Genomic DNA, 27,030 nt, shown 5'->3' with positions numbered 1-27,030 from the left:
GCAAGAGGTGGCACTAGAGGTGAAACAGGAAGGAAGGTTACGGTGGGAGAAGAACTAGGGGTGTACCATGGGGAAGGGGGGAAGAGCAGGAGAGAATTCCAAAGCAGGGGCTGACCAGCTTACAGAACGAAACAGAGATGTTAAAGACAATGATGAACAGCCATGCAGAGACGTTTGGGGTCTGAAGTTCACGGATGATCATCCCTAAGTCCCTTTTGAAAAGTTGTGGGGATGGCTTTGTTAATTTAGGCGTTCTGTGAATGGTTATCCTTGCCTTTCTGCTACATGCCAGATGCCACGCGAGGTGCCTGGACACAGAGATGAGTAAGACGCAATCCTACCTTTAGGAAGCTTACGGGCTTATATGGGGACACACACTTAGGGGTATAAACTGTTATATGGAAGTCTGAATAATGTCAGGAAGGGGTGAGTGGCTGATTTGCCCTGAAGGGCAGAAGTTGGATAACAGGGAAATGGACCTCTCGTGCCGGAAGTAGAATTGGTGGGTCCAAGAATCCTTAAAGTAGAATCTGTCCTGCCCTTTATCATAACAGCCAAAATCAGAATCACATGGGCATGCACACACACACACCAACATCATGGACCCACACCACTCTTGTTACGGAGACCTAGTTAGTGATGGTATAATGTTTGTAAACAAATACAAATAAAAATAAATATATGTGCCTTGCTTTCTCTCTTTTTCAAATATTTAGTTTTTTAGTACCTAAACTGGTTTATTCCTGGGGGCTTCTATTTAAAATGTTTTTGACACTTCAATATGCTAAGCTCGTTAAACATGAATATTATTAAGACATTAGGAGACTTAGAATTCATTAGACCAATGATTTATTCTATAAAATGAGTTAAGAGGAGGGAAAGGATGGTGGCAGCTTTGGAGTCACACTTACCTTCAAGTAGGTCCCTTCCCCACCATTTATAAGTTACACGTGAGTCACTTACAATTTTGAATCTGCATCCACAGTTACAATGGTTGGGTGAATAATATTTACCTCACAGAGTTGTTGGAAGGAACTGATAAGGCGTGAAAAATTGCCTGGCAGATAGTGGGCTCTATATGACTACAGAGATTTCTATTGGTAAGGAAATAATTGACAGATTATATTTTCAAATCAGGCCAGAATTGAGCATATATTTTTAAAAACACTCAAGCAATTTTTTTTTAAAGATTTTATTTACTTATTTGTTAGAGAGAGAGAGAGAGAGGGTGAGCAAGAGAGAACAGGAAGATGGAGGCAGAGGGAGAAGCAGGCTCCCTGCTGAGCAAGGAGCCCGATGTGGGACCCAATCCCAGGACGCTGGGATCATGACCCGAGCTGAAGGCAGCCGCTTAACCAACTGAGCCACCCAGGTGTCCCAACACTCAAGCAATTTCTACAAAGAATTTCCCTTTATTTGAAAGGAATTCAAGAACATGAAGTTAAGGTAAGGCCAATGACATACATTTTTAAGTATGTTTTTACGAACTGTCCAAAATGGTCATCTATCATTTTCAATTTTGAAATTTTCACCCATACATATGAAGACTAAAATTTTATTTGCCACCAGCCAACTTACAGCCAGCATCCTGTAAATAACTTGAGCAGGATCTAATTTTTTTTTCCATTTTTGAAACTTAGCACCAAAGAGAGAACAATAAAAAGTAGTTTCTGCATCATATGTAGCTTCAGAGAAAATGAAATAATTTACTTGTCAATTTTCCAATGGTGTTTTACACTTCCAGGGTCATACTTGTGTCTCCAATTCCTGCACAGAGCTCCCTCATTTTGAGATCTACTGAGATAGTGAGAATGGGGGCAAAGCACATGACTGCGCAGGTTGTGCACTGCACAACTCCAGGGGGTGCTGGTCACGTAGACTATGTTGAGAAATGCACCCTACTGTACAGCCGTATTGTGGAAGCCCTATCTGAGAGGCTTGAATACTTTCCTGATAAACACGCTTTATCATTCAACATTATTTACTGAGCATCTAATGTGTATGAAACACTGTTCTAGGCTCTGGGGATACAGCAGTAGTCAAAAAAGATACAGTCCTCATCTATATGGGGCTTACATTCTAGCAGAATGGAGCGGGCGCAGATAATGAACAAAATCTAAGTATGGATACGGTTTATCAGAAGGTGATCACTGTTAAGGAGAAGAGTAAAGCAAGATGATGAGGAAATGGAATGACAGTAGTAGGGAAATAACTATTTGAAATAAGGTAAACCGAAAGGCTTCACCATTGGCATTTTTGATCGGAAGCCTGAAGGGAATGAGGAACAAGCTGCTCATACAACTGAGGCAAGAATATTCCAGGCAGAGCAAAGAGCAAATACTAACACCCTCAGGTACCTAGTTGGTACATCCAGGGGGATGGCAATGAGCTGGGGTGGATGAGGAGACAGGGGTAGGACTGTAGTCAGGTTACTGGGGTGAGAAATAGGTCTCCTAGGGCCTAAACAGCTTTCCTAAGGATTGGTCTTTACTCAGGTGAGATCAGAAGCCACTGGAAGGCCTTCAATGGGGGAGTGACATCATCTCATTCAGGTGTTAAAAGAATCATGCTGTCTTTGAAGGAATTTTTATTATGCAAAGTCTAAACAATTTCCCCAAATAACTCTAGGAGTGTTTTTTGCTTCTGTTTTGTCAAAACTAGCAACATGATTTAAAAAATTGTTTCCTTTCTTAAATTCAGTCTGAATTAACATGTTGAAGTAAATATATTAAATACTTCATCAAGTGGTAAATACCAAAATCTTTCATCTCAAAAAGCATTACAGCTAATTCATTTATTCCTTTCTGGATGTTTCAATTTGCAAAACAAGCCAGATTAGTTCCTCTCTCCGTTACAGGGAAAAGAACCTGGAAAGAAAAATCTTAAACATCTCAACGGTGAGGGCGACTGTTTCATGGATTATAAAGGCACAGAGATAGGGTTGGTCAAGGCTGCAGGGAAGTTAACTGCTCACAAAGCAATTTGCATTTTGTCAAGTTAACCTAGCTTGTAAAACACAATGTTCCAGAATGTTCTGGCCTTTTGGAAAAAATGTAAGCAAATCCACTGTTAAAAAAATTATCACAAATGCCATGCATGCTCAGGGGTTTCAGTTAAACTGCAAAAAGGTAACTGTTGGGAATAAAGTCCAGTTGTCATAAGAACTCTGCTCAATTTTCTGAATCCTCTTTTATGAAAGTATTTATGTACGTACAATTCCCTTCACAAAAGCCTCAGCAAATCTCTTGTCTAACCACCCTCAGATTTGTTTAGTATGTATTTATGGACATTTACTCATAGATGCAAATGACTCATAACAAAAAATAAAACAAAACAAGGAATAACTTGGGTTTGCACTAGACCAGTCTCTATACTGATATGCCGACACAGTTTCCTCTTACCTATTTTTGTACATAAAACTATTCCACAGTGTTTGAGAAAATACCTTGTAGCAAATAATAACAACAAAAATAATGCCTGCTTCAAACCTGATTTCTTGTAATGTCATGACTAATTTGCATCACTGAGCTGTTAGCACTCATACTGTGGATTCTTTTTTTATTATTATTTATTTATTTATTTATTTATTTGACAGACAGAGATCACAGGTAGGCAGAGAGGCAGCCAGAGAGAGAGAGAGGAAGGGAAGCAGGCTCCCTGCTGAGCAGAGAGCCTGATGTGGGGCTCGATCCCAGGACCCTGGGATCATGACCTGAGCCGAAGGCAGAGGCTTTAACCCACTGAGCCACCCAGGCGCCCCACATACCGTAGATTCTTAAGAGTTTGGACACATGAAGAGTTGGACGCTTTATAGCGTTGGACACTATAAGTTGGACACTTCTTGGCTATAAAGCCAGTCATCAGAATCAATGTCTATGCTGTGAGACTTTATTAAGAAGGGAAAATAACTACCATGACTAGATCCTACCATGTCTTGCCCTATGTTAGGCATCTCTCACATCTTAGGCCTGTTAGTCTTTTTAGTAACCTTACGAAGTTGGAAATATTACAACAATTTTAAATAAAAGGAAACTGAAGTCAAGGAGGTATAGTAATTTATCTCAATAATTTGCCTGTAACCAGAGTTCATTCAAACCTTGCACTTCTGTCTTAGGCTTGTTCCACTGAGTGACGTGGTCTTATTTAAAAGAGTAAATAAGATTAAACAGCTTAAGTATGTTTGTCGTCATAATTTTTCTTATTAGCTACCATTCTTGACTATCTTTTTTATTTACCTGTCCTTACTGTAAGAACTCGTAATTCTTACAACCACCTTGCAAGGTGATTGGGCCAGCATGGTGCTGGACGTTGCACATGCTCAAGCCAATTTCACTGGTGAATATCCTCATTTTACCCATGAGACAAGAGCTAAGAAGGGAGGGACCCACCCAAAGTGGGGAAGTGGTCAGGTCTGATTCTTGGGTCTGTCTTATTCTTCTGGCTGTGGATTCCTTTCACATTCTTTACATTTTGACTACTTTAAAAATAAATAACATCACACTCAAACTGAATAATCTGAAAATTTACAATTCTCAAAGGGATCGGGTAACTTAAGGCAATACGTAATTTTGCTTCAACACTTGAAAATGATTCTACTAGACACTCTGGAAAATGATCTTTAAAGCTCCACAATTTTCATGGCTTTGTTCATGTTTTCATGCTAAACATAACTGTTCTGGATCCTTTCTCTATAGGTTGGAATCCTCAAACAATTGTGGTCCTGGGTGAATCCATAGGGAGTTGATAAATTAGAAGGAAATGGAAGTTGTTGTTTTCTTAACATTCAAGAAATACTTAGCCTTGATACATTGGGTATATCTCCCTCATATTTCCTTAACTAGTTCAAAGAATTGGAAGTTTTAATCCTAAAACGTTGGCTTCATAGTAAATAGGCAACAAAAGAAGGTTTGGATTAATACAACAAAGGAAGTGGGATGACCTGGAAAATGAATTTCTCATCTCTGACCTGTTTCCACATCTTGAAGTTCTTATGATCTAGTTTTTAATCTACACTACTTTTTATAGTGGATGTTTCCATTGGTGACAACCACAGAAGCAAATACATACTTAGTTTACTTGTTTGACTAAAAGCAAAATAAATACTAATATAAAAATGTGCTTATACTGTTATATTTTATATAACTATGATTTATCCATCTATTTATTTCTGTATAGAAAAATAATTCATACTTTTAAAGTCTAATCTAATAAACTTTTTATGTGAAAAGCAGTAAAATAGGGTAGTTATTGAGATAAATAGCCTATCTAATTTTTAAAATTTAAACCCTTAAAAGACTTCTCTTGGTCTATAAATATATCCTTCTGCTTTTAGTGTATAGACACATTTTCCCTTTAAGACATACCTAAGTATATGAAATCATATTTCAGTTTTGACTTACAAATATCATAAGATATAACTTCTTACTTCAAGATAGAAATCATCCCCCAAACATACCCAACCCTTCAATATCCAAGAAGAGGGTAACATCACTATTTTGTAAACCCACAGCATGAATTTTCCCAAGAGCATGGATAAACTTTTTTTTTTAACTCTTTGGTAAGCTTATTTATATGAAGTTTTGCAGACATGTAAACCTTAAGCTCTTTTTAGACCATGTATCTTATCTCCATTGCAAACTATATCATGATGATATTAGAACTATCTTAGACAACTTAAGACTCACAGAAACCATATTTTAGGGCAAAATAAACCTCAAAGAATTATGGGTTAAGTCACCCCTATTTCCTTCAATGAGATATTTCATTATAATTCTGTTTCTACAACCCCAAGCCCCACCAGACTCGGTGTATACTTAGGTTCTTACAACCTCCTAAAAAATTTCTTGAAATGGACAGCAGGAAGCTAGCTTTCCCTTCTATGGATCCCCACAGAGGTCTCTTTCTCCCTTAAGGCACATGTCCCTTTCTGCCTAGTATTATAGTTATTTGCTAACATGCTGTATTTTCCCTCCCAGACAGTGAGCTCAAGGATGCCATCTTGAATCACATTCATTTCTTCTGCAATGGGTTAACTTACGCATAGTGGGTTCTCGGGAGTATTGAGTGTGACTCAAAAATTTCTGTTAGCCATGACAAACTGCCAGAGAGAATGAACAACCTATTAAGAATTTCAGGAAGCCTTTGGTCAGGAAAGAAAGCCACAAGAGTAGAGAATTCTTCGAGAGGAGAAGCAGATTAACTGGCACATAAAAGTGACACATTCAATTTCTTCACCTTTATATAACCTCCAGAAGATCAAACGTTAATAAAATATTTATCTTCAGTTGTCACAAGCCAGACTTTGATTTAAAACTCTTGGGTACATGAATGTCATGCCAGGCCCAAAATATACCATCATGTATTTTTAATTTAAACATTGGTCTCTGAAAAATTTATGTATGCCTCGTATAAAAAAAAAAAAGTGGGTGAAAGTCTCTCAAATAGTCAACAGAAACAAGAAAACAGAACCTAGAAACAACTGTGGAACTCCCATACAAGTCCCATGGAAAACAGTCCATTGGGAAACCCAATGTGCCATTGATGTGACCCAGAAAATGCATCCCCTTACCTTGAGGGAATCAAAGCAGGCAATGACTCTTCCGTTCTCCACTTGGCAGCTCTTGGGGGGGTGAGCAAATTTGCACTCCTCATCGGAGCGGGAGCAGGTGCCCCTCTGGAACTGCCTGCAGACCTCTAATGTCAGCCATTTTGTGTCTCTGACAGGGGCCACGTTCAAGGCCATGGTGCTCAAGCGCCGGGGACTCTGCTCGTTTCCGTCAAATGATGAAATCAATCCAGGTCCCAATGATTCTGAAACTACTGTTGTGAAAAACCCCACATGTGCGTCTGAAGGTAAGTGATAAATTGCTTAGTGAAGTCCAACCCAGGAAGTGGTGAGGAAGGGATTTGTCGGCGGTCAGTTACTCATCAATCAATATGCCCCACTTGAAGACTGCGGGCCGCAGCAGAAGCACGCGCAGTGTCATCTCCGGCTGCAAACGTCCGAGTCTCTTGACCGATCTGCAGACACAACTGTTTTTAATAAAGTGACTTCAAGATCATGGCACTCCTTGGGAGAATATGCAGTTCTGACGCTCACCTCTCTTGACGGTGCTGGAAAATAAGCCACCTAGATGCTCAGATCTTGGTAGGATTTCTCCTTCCTCCCAACCTTCCCAAATTTTGAAATCGAGCAGTTGGCAAAGTCAGACAATTGAGGTATCTTCATCCACTGTAAGGTCAGGGTAATGTGTCTTTGATGGAAGAACGATTTGAAAGCCACAAGAGCTCGGGCTGCAGCTTCCAGCAAAAGTGACTTCGCACAGGCACTTTTAAATCACGAAACCTGCAGAACACAAAGAAAACATCAACTTACACCCAAACTCGGTAGAATCGACACTTTGACAAACTGTTTTCAGCTCTTATCTAGAATTTGCAAAAGTGCAGTTTCGAGCTTTGAGCTTAGAGACTAGTGAAGAAAGTTATGCATTAGAGACAGAGAGAGACAGAGACAGAGAGGGAGGGAGAATACGCAACTGCAACCGTATTGCAGAAATGATCCAGGCAGCAGTCCAAAAGTTAGGAATGACTCAAACACATGAGTGTGGCAGACACAATAATTAGGCATTCCGAAACAATCCCATCTAATGTGCCTCATTGCCAAAACAGTGTATTAGAACCGTGGCTTCTGATTAATTTCACATTTAGGCCATTGCTTTTATTGTTGGAAATGCTATCAACAATCATTCGGGATGTGTCTCTCCTATATAATACGGGTATTGGCATTTTGGATGAAGCATGAGCTCCCTATCCTTTACATCCTTTCCGGTTTACAGAGATTTGAACTTAGAAATGGATCTGGTAGAAGCCTCCTAGTATTTATTTTTAGGTCTCTCAGACTTCCTCTCTACTGTTAGTACTTCCTTCACGTTAGAATTCCCCTCTACCCTGTATGCACTCGGAGGGTAAGGACAATTTGTATTTGTCATTTCCATGTCCCTGGTGCCTTAGTTCATGGCCATTAGGTCCTCAAAAAATATTTACTGACCGATTTCACTGATGACCGCCTCACTGACTCAAGGGATGAATGCAAACTAGTTTTAGCTTAGTTCGGTTTAGGTTCTAATGGAGTCACAGTCTGCTCCATTCTGGGGAATGCTGGAGTTAAATCACTTCCTACAACAAAAACGTAATTAGTAGGGGCACCTGGGTGGTTCAGTGGGTTAAAGCCTCTGCCTTTGGCTCAGGTCATGATCCTGGGGTCCTGGGATCGAGTCCCGCATTGGGCTCTCTGCTCAGCGGGGAGCCTGCTTCCCCCTCTCTCCCTCTCTCTCTGCCTGCTTCTCTGCCTACTTGTGATCTCTCTCTCTCTTTCTCTCTCTCTGTCAAATAAATAAATAAAACCTTTAAAATATGTAATTAGGGACGCCTGGGTGGCTCAGTTGGTTGAGCAGCTGCCTTCGGCTCAGGTCATGATCCCGGCGTCCTGGGATCGAGTCCCACATGGGGCTCCTTGCTTGGCAGGGAGCCTGCTTCTCCCTCTGCCTCTGCCTGCCACTCTGTCTGCCTGTGCTCACTCTCGCTTCTCTCTCTATGACAAATAAATAAATAAAATCTTTAAAAAAAATAAAATAAAATATGTAATTAGTAAATTCAAATTTCTGAAATCACTATATTTCATTGTTTTTAATATTTTCAAGGATTACTGAGTCATTAAAATATTAGAAATTTAACACGGCTGGGTTCAGGATGGATAAAAGACTGAATATCAGACATCGATCATTTTCATAAATTTTATGTGCTACAAGCTACGTTCACCGCATGCCTCACCTTGATGTCCTTCTAAAAAATTTTTAAATAAGAACTTAATGGAAACTGGAAGTCGATTATTTAAAATCAGCATGTACAAATACGTTCAGGCAGTAATAATTTTTGCATGGCTCAGAAATGTTCCCTGAAAAAGTAGGTCTCATGGTAATTAGGTTTTGTTAATTCCAGGTAAACCGGGCCGAACGGGCTTCCTTGCCATAGGGTTTTGTTTTGTTTTCTTTTCGTCTGCTCTCCAGTGAGTCTCTAACAGGGGAAGAGAAACAATGGCATCTCTCAAGCTTATCTGATCAACAGAACATTTATTTAGCAGGACACCTCTTGGGACTAGTAGGAAACGCTACTTCATCCCAGGACTTTTTTTTACTTGTTAGCAGAAGTGTTTGAATGAGTAATAATTGTATGTGCATTTAAGGAAATTGGCAAGCTCAGGAGCTATGACACATACCTAACTCCGAGTGTAAAATATTTGAGGGGACAGGCAGGCTCCTGCTTGTCTGTTTGGCGGCACTGTGTTCCCAGCAGCTAACATCAACTCGCTTAACTAGGCAATTCAAGAAGAGGAGTTTAATAACCAAATATACTCAGGTCAGGTTTCGCAAACCAGCCTGGACCTGCACCCTCATTACCTCAACCCCCATTACTAACCCCCGTGGAGAACAAAGGATGAGGAAAGCAAAGGACAAGAAAACATTCCTGCCTGTGTATTCCGTGGAGCCAAGGGACTACTAATGAGGTTTCAAGTGATAGGTTGGCCCCATCTAGTTCAAGCTCCACAATATTTCATAGAGCCCCTGAGTCCTATGGACCAGGGTCTGATGGGATTCCAGGACAACAAAGATGCAGGAGAACTCATCCCCAAAGGCAGCACAACCTTGGCCATGGCTTCATGTGTAGGGAAAGAAATAGGCAAACATGTATTTATGCACAGATGGTAAATGAGTAATGACTCAAGTATTCCTCAAAACCACGCAGGAGCAAGGCTTTCAACTCAGTCCAGTGAATGGGGTGCCCATTTGCTTACACTTTTGGGTAAGAAAGTATTATTTTCCCGGGAAAAAACAGATTGCTATTTCTAGTTACTATGAAAATCCAACCAGAATTTAGCGGGTCAGGCTTTAGGGGGGTGAACTTGCTTTTAAAACCAGTGGAGCTGGGGCACCTGGGTGGCTCAGTGGGTTAAAGCCTCTGCCTTCAGCTCAGGTCATGATCCCAGGGTCCCGGGATCGAGCCCCACATGGGGCTCTCTGCTCAGCAGGGAGTCTGCTTCCTCCTCTTTCTCTGCCTACTTGTGTCTGTCTGTCAAATAAATACTCTGTCTGTCAAATAAATAAATAAATATTAAATAAAATAAAATAAAACCAGTGGAGTCATGCTTTCTGATGGCCAGAGTCCTGTGACCTTCCAGAAGGAAATGGAAGTATACTATATTGTGCCTAACAATATTGCTATCTTCTCATGAATACCCTCTTTCTTCCAGCTTACTCTGTTTCTATCCTAAAAGTTACAGAGCTACTGTTGTCAAAGACACTGTCTCCCTTAAGCCATCACCGCCTCCATCTTCTGGAACGGGTACAAGCAGGTACTTGTGGAATAAGGGAGAGAGAGCAGATTGGAAGGAGGTTAAGGAAGGCCACCAAAGGAGGTGGCCAGTGATGGGTAAGGATGGAAGAAACCAACTTTTGACACAGTTATCAAAGGACAAGACTAAACTCTGCTCACACACAGACCAAAATCTGTATTGGATCTACCAGATTACAGACTCCCTGGAGGAGGGTGGCATGTTAAGGCTTTGCTCTCCAGTAAGGAGGCCACCAGCTATGTGTAGCTTCTGAACACTTGAAAGGTGGTTAGTGCCACTGAGGAACTAAATTTCAATTTTTTATTTATTCTTAACTAATGTAAATTTAACTTAAACATTGATCCTTAGCTTAGTGACTGGAAAACTTCCAAGTGTGCTTGGATTGACTCAAGTACATAAATCTACTTTTCAGTTGTACATTTTATGAGACCTAAATACAGATCCAGAATTTCCAATGAAATCCGCTCCTGAGTTGTGCTTTACGTGTGAAATTCACACTGCTTTCACATCCTTCATACAAAAAATAATGTGAAAATGTCCCGTTAATATTGTTTCATATTTACTACATCGTGAGTTGCTAATATTTTAACTCACTGGATTAAATGTTACTATGAAAATTAAACTCACTTGGCTTCTCTTTATCCCCTCCAGAATTCTGAGCAATATGTAGCTCCTGTTAGATTTCTATTGATGGTAACGTCTTAGGAGCGTTTGCATTTTTTTTCTCCCAGCCAACACAGAAGGTAGTGGAATGGTGGAAAGTACCCTGCCTTATGAGCCAGCTTCTAGCCTCATTTTGCCAAGGTTCCTTCATGCGACCTTAGGTAAGTTGGTTTCTTTGAGATCCAATTCCTTTATCTGTGAAATGTGGATAACAATTCCTAACTCCATGACATGGTTGCTGCCATGAAGGACAGAGGACGGAGGAAACAGAAAATACTTTGTAAACAATGACATGCTGTCCTCATGCAAGGCGAAAGGAGGAGCTACTCTATAAATATTTATTGAATAATTCTGTTTCAGGATTCTGTATCAACGGCCAGGCTTATGGCTTTCGCAGATGCACAGATGCCAAAAGCAGGACAGTGGATTCAAGATCAAAGGAACCAACAGAATGGGGTCCTGGGGGCCACGTATCTGGAGTATCCCTCGGTTCTCAGACTGATTGGTTCTGCACCCGAAGAGAACCCACAGAGATGTTTCCCCAAGTACCAATCCCATAGTGTTCTTACGAAAGCCTCACCGGTCCCTGCTTTCTTCCTTCAGTTGCTACCAACCCAGAAATGCATCAAACACTCTGGGGCCCTGGCAGTGACCCTAGATGTGATGCGTACCCAAGTATTTGGGAAGCATTGCCGGGAAGCCTCCTTGGTTTGAAGGCTTGCTGGAAACACGGAGGCGGAGGCCATCCCCCAGCGCTCTGGGTGCATGGGGAGGAGTGGGCAGCATTTTTTAGTTCATCTGCCCAGAGAAGCCCCTCGGAAAATGTGTCCGAATGGAGGGGGCACCTTTTTCTCATTCTCAAAAAGGTCCCATGTATGCTGCCATTGGTCCTGCTTATATGCGAGGCACATTTTACCTTTCCCAGAGGTTTCTGGGATCCACTGGGAAAGCAGGGTCTCCTACTTACATGATTTTCCAGTTCCTTCTCTTTTATATTTCTCCCAATGCTCTGCTCGTGCAGCCATTTTTCTCAGTTCTTTTTGACTCATGCTTCAGTTTTATTCCCAACGTTTCAATCAATGCTATCCCCAATTAGCTCCTTCCGGTGCAGAACCCAGGCAGAATTTAGAAGTAGTTCTTCCCAGTGATTTCTCTGGCCTGGTTTCTTCATCGGGGTTCCTCGCCTTGTCCCCTTCAGGCATTCGGAACCTTGTGTTCTTCCCCCTCCTGGCTTTCTGAGCCCCTCAGAGAGGAGGCGGTGCCCATAGCCTTGCAGGCTGACCATTGATATGGCCTCTGAGTCTTGAAATCCTGCTCCTCGAAAACCCCCACCGCCCCCTCTGCTGATCTCTCTCTAGCCCACTTTCTAACAATACCTGGTGATCGTTTCTAAGTATGACCCCCTAATTCTCAAGAACTTAAATATTGACTTATCCAACCGCCTGCCCCCAGGTTTTGCCCTGTGTCTGTAACAGACCTTCCCATTAGTTTCAAATCCTCAGAACTCAGAATATGCTCAACAAATGTTTGTCAAACGAAGTCCTGATCCTCCTCCAACGAACATCTGCAGTATAATACGGACCAAAGTGTAAACGAAAGGAATAAGGCTCTGAACGGGGAATCTCAGTATTATCCTGGAAGGGAAATCAGAGCCGGTGGCATTGGCTTACCCTGTTTCTTGCCAAGGAGGTCAGGGGTGAGAGCGAGGATCTGCCCCCGGGATAAATGATTTGATCTTCAAAACCCAGCATCGTTAGCCCTGCGATTTGCAAAGTATAATAGCTGGGCTAGCACAGTAGGAGGCCTCTGAGAGCTCGTTAGGATGCAGATTCCCAGGCCTCGCCCAGAGGTACTGACTCAGAGACTCTGGGGGTGGGGCCCAGCAAGCTGTGTTTTAACAAGCCCTACCAGGGTAACGCTGAAGCCTGCTCCAGGCTGAGAACTGCCATCGTAAGCATTTCTCCCTGGCCCCCCTGTTTGTGCCGAGGGCATAAGGGTGGCAGCCCTGAGTTGATCACAGGGTCTCGAGGTCACGGATTCCCCCAGAAATAACTGCAGGAGGGCTGGCTGAGGGCCTCTCCCAGAGGCTGTGTTTCTGATGGGTCGAAACATAACTCAACTCAACAAAAGACACCTGAGAGATCCGTCCCAGACAAGACCTCATTCTACGAGAATTGCAAGAATAAATGAACTCCCAGCCTGTAGGTTTTGTTTGGGACGAAGCAGGCCTTTCGTCGGGGCGCATGGGCCTTTGTTTCGAGGAGCCTTGTCTGAGGGAGGACCGTCTGGGAGGCCCAGTGGCCCCTAGGAAGCAGCCCCATCCAGGAGGGGCTTTGTAGCGTCCCAATGTAACGAATATCGAGCTCCACTGCGGGACCCGTTTTCAAAGGAAAACAAGATTGAAGTTCAAGGATAAAGAAATGAGGTTCTGTAGTACTTCCTGAAATACCAAAGGACTTGCTGCTCGACTACAAAATAATCACGGGCTATTTTTAGGGTCTTTACTCACACGACACTTCATTTTTCAAAATACATTTAAAACTCCTCTAGGGGTTCGATTTGCTGAAAGCTGTGGCTTTGGACTGTAAGAAGGAATGGGCCGCTCACGTCCGCTCACGGCTGCGGGATGGTGCACAGCAGGCCCGTCTGGAAAGCATGGCCCAGGCCCCTCAAGCGACACGACCTCCCTTCATTCCACACCCCTCAGCTCCCAGGCAAGCCTGGGCGGGGGACCCCAGGTGTCCTCACCTTGCTGACGCTTTGGAGCTAGTTTGTACATTTTTGAAGGGAGAAACATCAATCATGCCCGATCTTGAGGCTGAGATTGATCAAAATTTAAGATCGCCTTAAGGAAAATAGCTCACTTTCGGTCACCTATGGCATTTAGCTGTCTGCCAGACATTGGCCTCCTAGCGAGCTCATCAAAGGGTCCTTGCAAAACAAACAGATTTCTGAGTCAGCCAGGCAAGGACTCATTATCCATTAAGTAATTTATGGGATGCCTTTAATTTTATTTTCCATAAATCTTATTACCATAAAGAAACTATGTCTCCTTGAGTTTCCTAATTTCTAATTTGGAGCATCTTCGGGTTTCCTCTTTTTAATGTTTAAAATTCTCCAGATATATGTTTAAAGCATGATTTTTTCCTTCCTGTGAGCAGCCTGACGATTGAACATCCCCACTTCTATTTCTGGAGCTTGATTTAAAATAGCTCTCAGTGGGCTCTCTTCCCTGATCAATGACGGGCCGTATCCCGCATCTATCAGATGCAGACGCCTGGACGGGAGACGGACGGGAGAAGCTGCCAGCTGGAGTGCTGCGTTGAGAGCCACTTGACCTCCAGGAGAGGGTATAATCCTGCCCTGTAATCACAGTCACCACGGAGAAGAGGTCCCTCCTGGGGCCTTCCCATAGGAAGCCCAAGGCGCCAATAAAAATACAGAAACTTGAGAGGCCCCACGGCAAAAGTAGAAAAGGACCCCATTGACTTCTTGAAGAAGAGGGAGTGGCAGAAGTGACTGTCCTTAAAAAGACGCTTCTTTGTAGAACCTTGAAACAGGTTTTTTAATTTCCTGAAAATATATATGAAATGGCATTCTGAGACTTCTGCATGCTTTGGGGGTAAGAATCAATTTTTCTATGTGGGGTTCTAGTTGCTCCTCTAGCCTGATTAGCTATGTGTGTCACCTGAGCTCTCCGAGTTCCAGTTTCCTGTTTGGAATCAAGGGGTCGAAAACAGCAAAGCCATAAATACATGTACTGCAGCCAGTATAGATTAAATAGTGTAAGTACTCCCCATACAGTATCTATCCCTTATCAACATTAGCTATGGCATCTATGTGCCTAACATCTATGTGTACGTACACACAGTCACACACACACACAACCACACACATACACACATGTAAGTGGAAATAACTTCCACTCACTAAAAGTCATAAAGTTCTAGAAAGTAAATGAAATCTAAATAACAGAAAGTAGAAAGAGCCTTTCTATGAATTTGGTACACTCTAGGAAGTCCTTCCCAGAATATTACTTAGACCAACTTTTGATGGATGCTCTTCTAAGACTAATTCCAAACCCACATCCATTTTAAGCAGAGAAAGAACCAGGCTAACAATAATAATGCCTTCATCTTACGTGGTACTTTTCTTCTGTGGAACACACTTTCAAATACATTTCCCTGGGGAAATCAAAACACTGGCCACCCAAGGTCACCATGGTGGGTCTGATAAGTCAACATTCAAGACAACAGTAATAAAAGGAGAAATTCCCATCCCCAAATTCTCTCTTGTATCTTAAAAGGCAAGTGAAAGATTCATCAAATCCGGGTCTCATTTTAACACATGAAAATTTCCAGTCCATTTTCACTGCAGTTTCCAGGAATGGGCAGAGAAAGAAATCCCATCTTTAATTAGAAGAGGAGAAATGTCTAAATATATTCCTAAAACGACAGCCAGATATAATATATTCAACACATATTTGTATTCAAATTATGTTTTTTCACTGTGTCTGTGTTTTCTATCTAAACATTTATAATTCAGTTAGGAGATGCTCTTATGAGAATAAAAGCAATTGTATTAGATACCATTCAAGACTGACCGCACTTACCGGTTTCCTGGATGTCCAGGACCCAGTGGCTACAGTCAGAAAAAATGATTATTGAGCTGCAGGCTGCAATCTAGCCCCTGAATTCCCAGAGAAGTCTTTGTCAGAACTTCCATTTCCTTCCCTGGCCACAGCCCTGGTGGACGTGACTGCTTTTCAGCTGACCTTTTCCCTTCTCTCTCTCCAATATCACCAGCCAAACGGCTATTTTATCTATCTATACACCTTAACAAATGTCAATCCTCCCTTTTTGGACAAAAGTTTTTAACATAACTTTGATGATCACCAAATGAAAATAATAAATCACAGAGCCAACAAACTCACATGTTGTAAAAATCAATATATTACACCACACTGAAATACAACTAAGATGTCAAAGGAAGTTAATGTTTAATAAAACAATGTGTATTTTGAAATTTCACTGCTTAGGGACACGTATGTTAGAAGACAGAATGAGGCGGTCAGATGCTTACCCCCCGATGCATGTAACCATGATTATGAGTGTGACAGGCACAAATGTAGACTAAGAGGTGTAACAAGTGATGTGGCTTTTCAAAATGTCAAACAATTCTTGTTACAGTTCCTAACAAGTTAAAGGACAATCTTGCCTCAACTTACACAGTTGTTGCCTTCTTTAAAAATTCAGTTATCTTAAAACTGTCTAAAAAGTAAAAATAAGTAAATAAATAAATACTTTGCACAAAAAGAACGGTTAAGATCTTGACCCAATCACTATGAACAGGGTTTTTAATCTCTGTGAATGTCCAGCAGGACACTTAAAGTCACAAGCCATAGGCCGGTTCTTCATTCAAGAGAGTCACGAACATTGCAAGATTTCAACATCCTTCATTCACTCCTGCCCATTGCATTTTCAAGATGCTCCCTAGTCATCTGGACAATGGGGAGAAAAATGCTCCCTTAGATTTCCAAAGAAATTTTTCCTTAAATTTATAGGTTGGTACTGTCCCCATTGAGAACAGTGCCACAGATCTGCCTAAGTCTGACTGAGTAGTCTCAGGTATAAACTGTCAGGATCATTAGCAGAGTAGATACTGGGGAGCCCCCAAAGGGATCTAGATAAGACCCCAGTTGAAGGAAGCTCTGTCTGGTAGATTCACCCAGGATACATTAGAATGAGAAGTTCTCCCAGACGTTACCCTTGGTTAGAGATGATAGCAATGGTCCAGACAAGAGGCAGAATTATATTGCAGTAGTGAGAAGGAAAAGGAAGAGGGTGTTTCTGGGGTAAATTCATTAGAAACACACCATCTTTGGGAATGAAGAGAGCAGGGAAGAAATTAGTCAAAGAGGACTTCAAAATTTGGATCCTGTGTGGACACCGATGCTCTTCCCAGGAAGAAGGATGTCGGGGAGTGGAAGCTAATTGGAAATAGGAGCATGGAGGTTGAAGAGAGAGGGAGAGAGATTTATGTCCATATCTACATCTATGTATCTATCCAGGGAGACCTGAGAAAGGTTTGAGTCTGGTCAAGGACAGTCCGTTCAGTTACATGGAAGTGACAGAAAGAAGAGGGCTAAGCGAAACCATGGAAAAAGAAGAACGAGAAACAAATGATGGTTTGGCTATTGTAGCATCAAGGGTGCTGGAGAGAGTTTCAGAGCTCCAAGATGTAGGGAGTAGCCAGAAGGGTCCACTGGCAGCAGACCACAGGCACGTGGACAGACGTCATCGGGAGGATGTCACTGTTGACTCTCCAGGTGGCAGCTTCCCTGGTTCAAAGTTGTGGAGGGGGAGGGCAGCTGGGAAATGAACGTTCAGTGCCTGGAGCTCTTTGGAGTATCTGGTGTTGCAAGAACGCCATTAGCAACAGGGGAAGTTTGGAACTCGCTTTGCTTCGCGGTCTGATGGGCACTGATTACCTGCGTGCTCCCAGGGAGGTGACCCTTTGTAAACCTGGGCTTTGCTCGCAGAATTGGAAGGCTGCACTAGGTGAAGGCCCTGGGAGAGTGGGAGTGTGCTTGCTTCTCCTGTCTCACTGCCAGTCTTCCCTTTCTTTCCTGAGTGGAAGGAGGGAAACCCAACAGGAGTATGGAGAAACGGCAGGACAGCGCTGTGGGCCAGAGAGCTGGAATTAGCCCAGAGGACGAGGAGGGATGAGGCCACCCGCTCCAGCGGAGGCCCCTCGAGAAAGAAGATGTTCATTTCTCAGATGCAGGGCTGGAAGAAGGTGGGAAGTGAAGGAGACAGCCTGGTTTTCATCAGGAGAGCAGGAAAACGAAATGGGGCCACTTTTGTCTCGTGGCCCTCGCCCTCTGAGACTGATAGGAGATGTTCTACCTGCCCAGACAGGCAAGTGTGGGTCTGGGGTTTGCAGAGAGCTCTCGAAGCTTCAGATGGCCCTTGCAGGCAGTTAGCAGAGATGAGATCAAGGCAGAGAATGTCAAGTGGCCCAGGAGGCAAGACCTCAGTGTGAGAGCACAAGCTTGTTCTGAAAATGAAAGTATGGTTTCATCCCTTTCTCCATCTGCCCTTGGCATCTGAGAGCCATGATAGAGAAGGGATGCTGTCAATTTCAAAAGTCAAGGCCATGGAGAAAAACACTTTAAAACAACAAGAAGGCCTGAGTGCTAGCAAGAGCACCCGGAGAGGTGACTAGAGTTGACGACGTGGGGGACAGTGCTGTTGTCTTCTCGTTGTGGAAACTGTGTCTGCTCTCTGTGAGAGTGTATCAGAAAACATCTAGGTTTGTTAAGTATCTTGCGGGTGGGTATGAGTGACGTTGGAAGCGGGCATGGCGGATATCCCTCACCAAGAGGCACTGGGTCAAGTCCCATATGCTCTGGAAAGGACAGAAGAGCCTGTGGCTTCCATTGGCCCGAGCAGCCGCATGGAAGGATCTGTGAGAAGTGCCCACATCTCAATGGGCTGAAAATGGCAGGTGCTTCGAGCAGACTGACAGATTCCTGGGATATCTTTAATGGTGAGATAAGACCCAGGTACTGGCTTAAAACAAGCATTTGTTGAGAACCTTTTGCTAGCACGTTTTTGAGGTGAAAAGTCCTAAAGCCGAGAGATCAGAGTGTATGCCCGGTGGCCAGTGTTCGCTGGAGGCAGCGGAGGCTAGCAGAGCCATGGCTGGTGAATGTGGAGGGGGTGGGGAACGGACTTGAACACAGGCAGTTTGGTTGCAAAATCCACCTGGCTCTGTTTCACTACTCTCTCCCCCAGTTTATGACTCTAAGCACACCAGGCAGTGACAACTCCCCAGAGTTGCGCCCTTTCTCTGGGTCTTGTCTCTGTTGCCTCTTCCTTCCCCTTCCTCCCTCTCTCTGACAGACCACATCTGATCCATTAGGAGGTTCCTCTGGCTCTACCTTTCTAACAGATCCCAAATCTAGCCCCTTCTCACCACCAACACGGTGGCCACCTTCCTCTAAACTACCATCATCTGGGTGAGTGTGACAGGCTCCTAACTAGTCTCCTCTGCTTCTCCCCAGACCCCACTGCAGTCCCGTCTCAACACATTATTCTGGGAGACCCTCTGCCAATGTGATCAGATAATATCACTTCTCTGCTCAGGAGTTCCCAATAGCTCCCCACCTCCTGGGTGTGAAAGCCAAGAGCCATGACCATGAGCAGCCCACCTTAAGCCACCTTAAGCCACCCTTCCTTGCCTGGGGCTGGTCCTTGAGCAGCAAACACTGGCCTGCCCCAGGGCTCTGACCTCACTGTTCCCTCTGCTGGAAATGTGCCTTCTCCCAGTTAGTGACATGGCTCAGATGTCTTCCTATAGGGAGGCCTTTCCTGATGTAATATGGTTTCAGTCCTACTCCCTCACTCTAACTCACCCTGCTTTATTTCCCTCCAAAGTCTTTATCCTTATTAGATCCTCACAAATAGACTTACTTATCTTTTCAATTTTCCCCCCAACCAGAATGTAACATCTGTGAGGGCAGGTCTGTATGTATCCCTGACAGCTAATACCACACAAAAACTTTAAGACATAGTAAACACTCAGTAAACATTTGCTGAATGAGTGTGTGGATGAATGGACAAATGAATGAATGAATATACTACAACAGCTCATAGTGTGTGCCTGCTTTATGGTTTTGTTCCATCCTCATGACATGATTTCAAATATTCCTCAACTGTTGTTGTTCTCGTTATTCTGTCAGTTCTCTGGGGCTCCAATTTCTTAGCTTTAAACTAGAAGGGGTACAAGGAATTTTAAGGCCACTTCTGCCCTTTAAGTTCTGGGATTGTACAGTGATTGGCAAGGTTGACTTAAGGAGAGATGTATTTTTAGGAACTCTTCTGGAAATCTTATCAGCTCTGCTGGGTTTGGCCTAGATTTGTTACCAGGCTGTTTGAGCTGTGAGATCTAACAGGAGCATCTGCATGGTGGCGGGGGGAGGCATTTGGAGAGACCATTGTGCTCCTGCTCCAGAGTCCAGATCCAAGGGGGCACCCAAGTAGGTGGAGAAGTGACCAGGTTTTGCACTCAGCACTGGGACGGAGCAGGTGTCGAATACGTAAGCTCTGATCTGCAAAAAAAGGACACAGATCTAGGGTCTTGGCACCCCAGAGATTTAATACTTTTTAACATTTTCTCTTCTCCTAGAAAAGCACATAGAATGCCACTGTGCACCAAGAACTCTCCAACACCCCCAGCCCAGTCTTCATGGGTGCAGTGGTGGGAGCTGCTATGGTCTCAGTCCTGGAGGAGGGTCTCGAACTTTCTGAATGTGAGCCATACTGGCTCCTGAAGGTTGTCAGCAGAAAAGTTTGCTGAAAGTGGATGTGAATATGTTCCTTGATAAGATTGGGCCCCAAGGGGTTCCATCGCTGGCCCTGGAGTTCTGTAGCAAGTGAAGGCCCAATTTTTGAGCCACATGGACCCTCAAAATAGCATACTATGGAGTTTTGACATATATCTGAAGACAGACCAAAGAGAGCAAATCTTCCTCTGCTCTTGTCCCCTGAGAAGTAGCCCTACCCAGGTCCCCTTCTTCCCGAGATGTAGAATCCAGCAGTTGATAACATCCGAGAGAGGTTCTGATGAGAAGAATCTTCTAGTTCTACAACCTCTTCTCACATCCAACCCCACCCCACTAACTACAGAACATGGTTTTTCTGGCACGGAACCAGATATGGGATACGCAGATTGGACACTCTGAAGATTCAGAAGACCCCAGAAGGAAGCGGAATGCTACTGGTGTGTTTGAACACTATGAAAAAGATAGCCACCAGGGTCAGACATGCCAAGACGATGGTATTTCATTAATATTTAACGAAATAGAAATTTCGCTACAAAGCACCGTTTGACTTAAGCAGAAAAGAAGAACCCAGAAAATCAGGATGAGGGAGCGGTCCAGCTATTAAAACAGTTTTTTAATGACATTTCACTCACCTTAGAAGTTAAAAAAAAATCAATTTCCTGCCATAGTTTTTAAAATCGCTGCGGACAAGGAATGACTCAAGCCCCAAGGATAAAGCAGGCTACAGAGATGAGTCTGAGTCAATGATTCCTTCCTCTTATCTTTCAGGAAATTGAACTAACTGCTAGAATGGAAATCAACAACAAATATTTACTGCACTTAAAACTGGGAGCTCTGAGTAATAAAAAAATTTAAAAAAAAAAAAAAAAAGGAAAAACGTGACAACAAAGTGCATATTCTATAAAAACGTAACGCACGCTGATGTAACCCAGGCGGGCATCATCAGGTAACAGGATGCTAATCCCTGGAGGCAGGTAGCACCACAGGATACCTGTCAGATCCAGCTCCCCGGGCCCTTTCTTTCCTCCGCACCCTGCCCCCCTCCCCAGCAGACGGGGCTCCTCTCCTCCAGGCTGATCACTGCCTCCCCGCTGCCACCAGTTGACGTTATTTCTAAGCAACGGCACCCGGTACTGTGTCACCATGGCAACAGCGGGCCACCACTCCACGGAGTGCAACCGGGAAACTGGGGGAAAGGAAAAATAAGTCACGGGCTCCACTGCTCCTGGTCACGAGCAACTTCCGAGGAGGTCAACGTGCTTCCCATTTTATGGAAGGGGAAACTGAGGGGCCGGCGCGCTCCCTAATTCCTGCGAAAGGAGAAGCAAAGTGCAAAGCCTAGGGATCACCGCCTACACCTGGGGCTTTGCTCCCCTGTGACAGGGCCATTTCTATGAGTCCACTGTGAGGGAAGCAAGCAAACAAACAAACAACAGAGAGAGAGGTGCTTCGGTATCACGGAGACGAACCACGAAATCTTCAGACGTCTATTTTAATGTATATAACGCTGCTCTCTCAAAGACATATTTTGCTCCCCCCCCCCCCCGCCCCGCCATATACAATTCTTATTTAAATGTGCCTACTTTTGCTTTTCGGGGTCCAATGACCTGTGGACTTCACTGGGTTCCTTAATCTCTTCTACCAAAACTGCATTTCTCTTGAAAACGTATCCATTTTCCTCTAAGTATTTTTTAAGAGGCATACTGCTGAGTTGGAAAATTAATAACCTGGCATAACCTGGGTTACCACCCTCGTGACAAGCTCTCCAGTTACTTGTTCATTATTTTCCAAAATGATTTTTATCACCTGCGCTCCCATGTGCCTATTTCAATGCTCTTCTAAGGTTGCTTATTTGTCAAACTGACCTCCTTCTTTAAGAGAACCAATAGCTTTGAGCCAGACCAAATCTGACAAGGTAAAGCGAGAGAGAGGGAAAAAGAGAGAGTCTGAACAATATCTTTTCTGGAATGTAGATGATCCCATGGCCACTCTGTATATACCAGTAACCCCCCGAATTTGGGGTCATTAATAGTGCACATGAAAAAGCCAACTTGTCCATGTAACAGTGCTTTTACATGTAAAGCATTACACGTAAAGCATTATTTTGCTAATGAAGTCTCTTTTTAACAGGGGGTAAAGTACAAACTAATTTTTATGATTATAGTAGAACTCTATGTGCAGGCATAAATGATGTCTTGCTTACTGCCATATAATCAACATGACTTTCTTAGGATTTAACAAAAGCATGTATCTATATGAGAAACAACTGTTAAGAGTCGAAAGATGCCGTTTGCCCTTGAGCAAACCACTGAACTTGAAACTTCCATTGCCCCGTCGGACCAAGAGATACGCCGTCTATGCAGGAATCTAGAGGACCGGAAGCAGAGCCCCGGTAGAAGGCATCTCATCCCTAGGTTCTTCGTTGACCCAGGGCAGCGAGATTGCAACACGGATGGTGGAAATTTTGGTGAAGGCCACGTTGATAACCTCTGCAGCACTTGGCAGAGATGATCCTGTCTGCACTACTTTTTTTTTCCAGTAAGAATGACTCAGCAGCAGAAAAATATTAAGCTTGGCTACAACTTCTTCACGGTGCTGGTTGCTTGAACTAACTCCCCATCAACTATGAGATCTATTCCAGCTTCTCAAATGGTGGTTGCTCTATTTTCAAAGAACCACTGAAGATGGAGATCTTGTCCCCAAGCCAGCAGTTTTAAGGGCTCACTCTTACACGTCTTAGGCCAGTGCTTTAGGCTTTTCCCATGGCTTCCTTAGGTTTTGGATACCAAGGGTCAGGAAGAGGATAGGGTGTTTGAACACACAAGTCCTTGGGTAGTTTGCTGACACTTCATAGGAAACCAGCTCACTCCTCTCATCCCCCACCGAAAACACACTTAGCTTACTAGATCACAGGCAGTTTCTGGAAAGAAAGGGCCATCAGCACTTCTTTTTCCAAAGTGGAAAAGTGTAAGAAATAAAGGCTGTCTGAAATATACTAGACTACCTTGGGGAGGAGCCTAATTGCCTAATTGCCAGCAAATGCGTAGGGCTGGCAGTTAGAAGAGCTGAGTTAGTTTCTGCACAGTCACAGGGAGATTTGGGGTGAGTCACAGTCCATCTCTAGAATTTGGCTTACCCAACCATGAAAAGGAGATGTTGGACCAAGCAATGGTTGTCAGACTCAGGTGTGAGTAACCACACAGCCGAAGGCATATATATTGTGTAGCTTGTGAAAGCATCAATTTTACTAAAAAAAAAAAAAAAAAAAAAAAAAAAAAAAAAAAAAAAAAAAAGTTGGGATGAAAGGGAAAATCAAATACCTTCAAGGGTAAGTAATTTTGAATTTTTTATATTAGAGCAGATATATACAATGGAGTAGAAGGTACCATTTAGAGTCCTCAGATAAATAAGAAGCCTCCTTCTGTCAGTCATTCTCAGTCTCAGGTGACCAGCTACTCTCTCCTTTATTTTAAGGATGCCTCAGTGGAAACATTTGAGAAATACTGAACAACAGGGTCTCTAGGGCCACCACTGCCTTGGACACACTAGGAGTCATGTTTCTTGCCCAGTAGTGGCAAAGATCTTTAGGGAGACATAGGTGACCCCATGGGGTTTGCTTTGTTACCCTGCAGCAGAACACAAAGTTAAAGCTCAAGATTTCATCTGCATCGCTAACCCGCCTTGGAGAAGAAAACAGTGCTTCTCCAGATCGTTCCCATGCCTAAAATGATCATGACGGCATACTTTGGATTCAGTGTCACAACTTTGGGGCTGGGAAATCTAACATATTCACTTATTTACTATGATATCAGAGCCAGCCAAGGGCACCTGGGCTGTTCATGTCAATGAAAAGTTGTGTCCATTTGGTTTCAGTTGTGTTTGTTCTCACTTGACAAGATCAATCTTGCTTTAGGAAATCTATCAAATTAACTATTTTTCTTAGGAGTCCATGCTGTGACTATGGATAATATGTATTTGGAATTACAGATCATCTTATGTCCCTACAAGTATAAGAATTAAATATTAAAGGGGTGACTAGATTTAGGGTCAAAGAAGTCAAAAAGGCAAGTTCAAATCAAATGGTTACACTAAAAAATAAATTTTCAAAATAGAGGCAAATGCTTTGCAGAAAACATTTTAGAGATAAGTTAGAGTTAATACATTAGAGTAAGTTGATAAATTAGTTTTTATTTTAATTTAAACTTTTGCAACCAAAGTTTTCATGAGCTACTCCTAGAATATTACTAAATGCCTTCCTTTTTATCATAATATAACTAAATCTTCCATCATGCTAGGAAAATTAGAATATGTTATGTTTTATTTTATTTTTAGGTGTGGATCATAGTTTATCTTTTAAAGAGAAATCATAAATATTAACACATTTGGAGATGATTCAGTGTTATAATATTTTAATCTAAATATCTAAAATGCTTCTTACTCAGAAACATTTAATTTATCATTAAAAATTTTATATGCTTGCAAAATTGTTGGGAAACTCCTGAGAAAAATCTAGTACATTTTCACACATGTAAGCTTCCAAAGAACACTATATGGATAACTTCTATAATAACTATTAATAATAAGTATGGTGTCACTATAAAAAGAAAGTTTTTATGCATCACTCTTTTACAAAGGGAGGATTCCTAAAGGATTTTTTTTTTTTTTTTTTTTTGTGAGTGTGAAAACCAGTAAACTTGAAACATGTTTACTTTTTCCACATTCACCAGACTTTCCTCAACTCAGGGAAAAAAAGAACTGGATAGGCAGAAAGAGAAGCCCTCTAGTAATGATGAACAGGATCCCCAAGTGATATTTGGTTTTACTCACATGTCACAAGTGTTTGTTTTTCAGAAGATCAAGTTTTAGCTCATAAGCATATAAATAGTGTAATAAGAACCTAATAAGTACGTAAGTACTCACTTGATATCATTTAATCAAGACATGAACATTTTTGGGGGCGGTTAGGTGAGCAGAACCATACGTCTCTAGTAAGTGTAAGTGGGGGGATTCTATTGGGTTGGGACTAGACTTCATCGTTCTTCTGCTTTAAGTACAGGGTTCAATAATATTTGTTGAATAGATGGATAGATGGATGGACAGATGGATGAGACAAAGGAAAAAAAAGTAGTTGGCTGTCTTTAATTTATATTTCAAACTTATATTTTCTGTGAAGCAGGAAGCTTAAGTGCCATCAGTCTAAAAGTACCGCCCTCCATTTTTTAATATCATAAAACTAATATTTGTGAGATACTTAAGTGTCTTGGGTTTCAGTTAGCAAGATGAAACATCTACTGCTGGTTGCTATAATTAGTTTAAGATTCCCTGGGGAAACTTGGATTCATAGCAGGATATAAAATGTAGAGAAACCTCTGTCACTAACCATTTATTTTTGAGAATTTTCAGAAGATGAGCTGTTCAAATTTTTTTAAAAGTCAAGAAATAGTGCAACCAATACATTAATATGTAAGAGAAATATCTGGTGTAACTGTTGAGAAAGAGGAGAAAATGTTGTCATTATCTTGATTTGATATGATTATATATCCAGAAAATTCAAGAGAATTGAATTAAAATCTCACAAGGAAAAAGTGATTTCTGTTAAGCTGCCAGAAATGAGATAACTAAATAAACTTAAATGGAAACAACAGTTTTCTTGTTTTCTTAAAAAAATCAGGTAGAATATATAATAGAAAATATATCACTCATAACGGCTATGTAAAGCATAAAGCAATTAGGAATCATCTTAACTGAAAATGTTTTGGACAAGAAATGAACAAACTTGGGGCGCCTGGGTGGCTCAGTGGGTTAAGCTGCTGCCTTCGGCTCAGGTCATGATCTCGGGATCCTGGGATCGAGTCCCGCATCGGGCTCTCTGCTCGGCAGGGAGCCCGCTTCCCTCTCTCTCTCTCTCTCTGTCAAATAAATAAATAAAATCTTTAAAAAAAAAAAAAAAAAAAAAAAAAAAAGAAATGAACAAACTTTACCCGGAGATACAAAGTATCACTTAAAAAAAAACCTGAGAGCTATTTCTAGATTAATATTCCTATCACTTAAAAGTACTAGTTCTTGCCAAATTACTTTATGGATTCAACACAGTTTTAATAAAGTCTCTAAAGGATATTTGGTTCTTATTGGAGGAGGTTGTTATAAGTATGGGAATGAACTTAATGACTTTGAGATTTTTCTGAAAGAAATAGATGAGGACAGAACACAAATTTCATAAAAAGAATCATAATATATGAGATTGACCCTAGAAGAGGGATATATGTACTATCAATCAAAATCAATTAAAACTGTTTGTTACTGCTAAAGAGTACACAGACAAATCAATGCAATTGACTAAAAGCATCTTGGAAGGGATGTCAGTATACCCAAGAGTTCAGGATCCAATATAATAAGTACTACACATGGAAAAAGGATGTCTTACTTGAAAGGAATTGTTCAGAAAAATTGGGAAAATGGAGAATAAATTGATTTTGTTGAATTTATTAACTCAACTTATACTAGCCACCAAAATAAATTACATGTTGATTTGATTAAAAAGATACTCCACAAAAGGGCAAAATGATTTATTGGTGAATCTTTGGTAAGAATCATGGAAGTCATCCTGAGA

General features: G+C 42.1%; 1 protein-coding gene across 8 annotated transcripts in view; it reads right to left on the bottom strand.

Annotated features, from left to right (window-relative positions):
- Positions 1-27,030, bottom strand: part of MBNL2 (muscleblind like splicing regulator 2) — a 158,508-nt gene that overhangs the window by 102,953 nt on the left and 28,525 nt on the right. For all 8 annotated transcript variants that reach the window (XM_047720260.1, XM_047720261.1, XM_047720264.1 and 5 more), the window contains exon 2: positions 6,569-7,345. In XM_047720260.1, the coding sequence (XP_047576216.1) occupies positions 6,569-6,742 (174 nt within the window). In that variant the 5' untranslated portion in view covers positions 6,743-7,345. The remainder of the gene's footprint in view (positions 1-6,568; positions 7,346-27,030) is intronic.

This window comes from Lutra lutra, chromosome 3, assembly GCF_902655055.1.
Source record: "Lutra lutra chromosome 3, mLutLut1.2, whole genome shotgun sequence".
In the NCBI taxonomy this organism is placed as follows: domain Eukaryota; kingdom Metazoa; phylum Chordata; class Mammalia; order Carnivora; family Mustelidae; genus Lutra; species Lutra lutra.
Note: the sequence above shows the minus strand (reverse complement) of the source record. Positions and strands in the feature narration are given on the sequence as shown.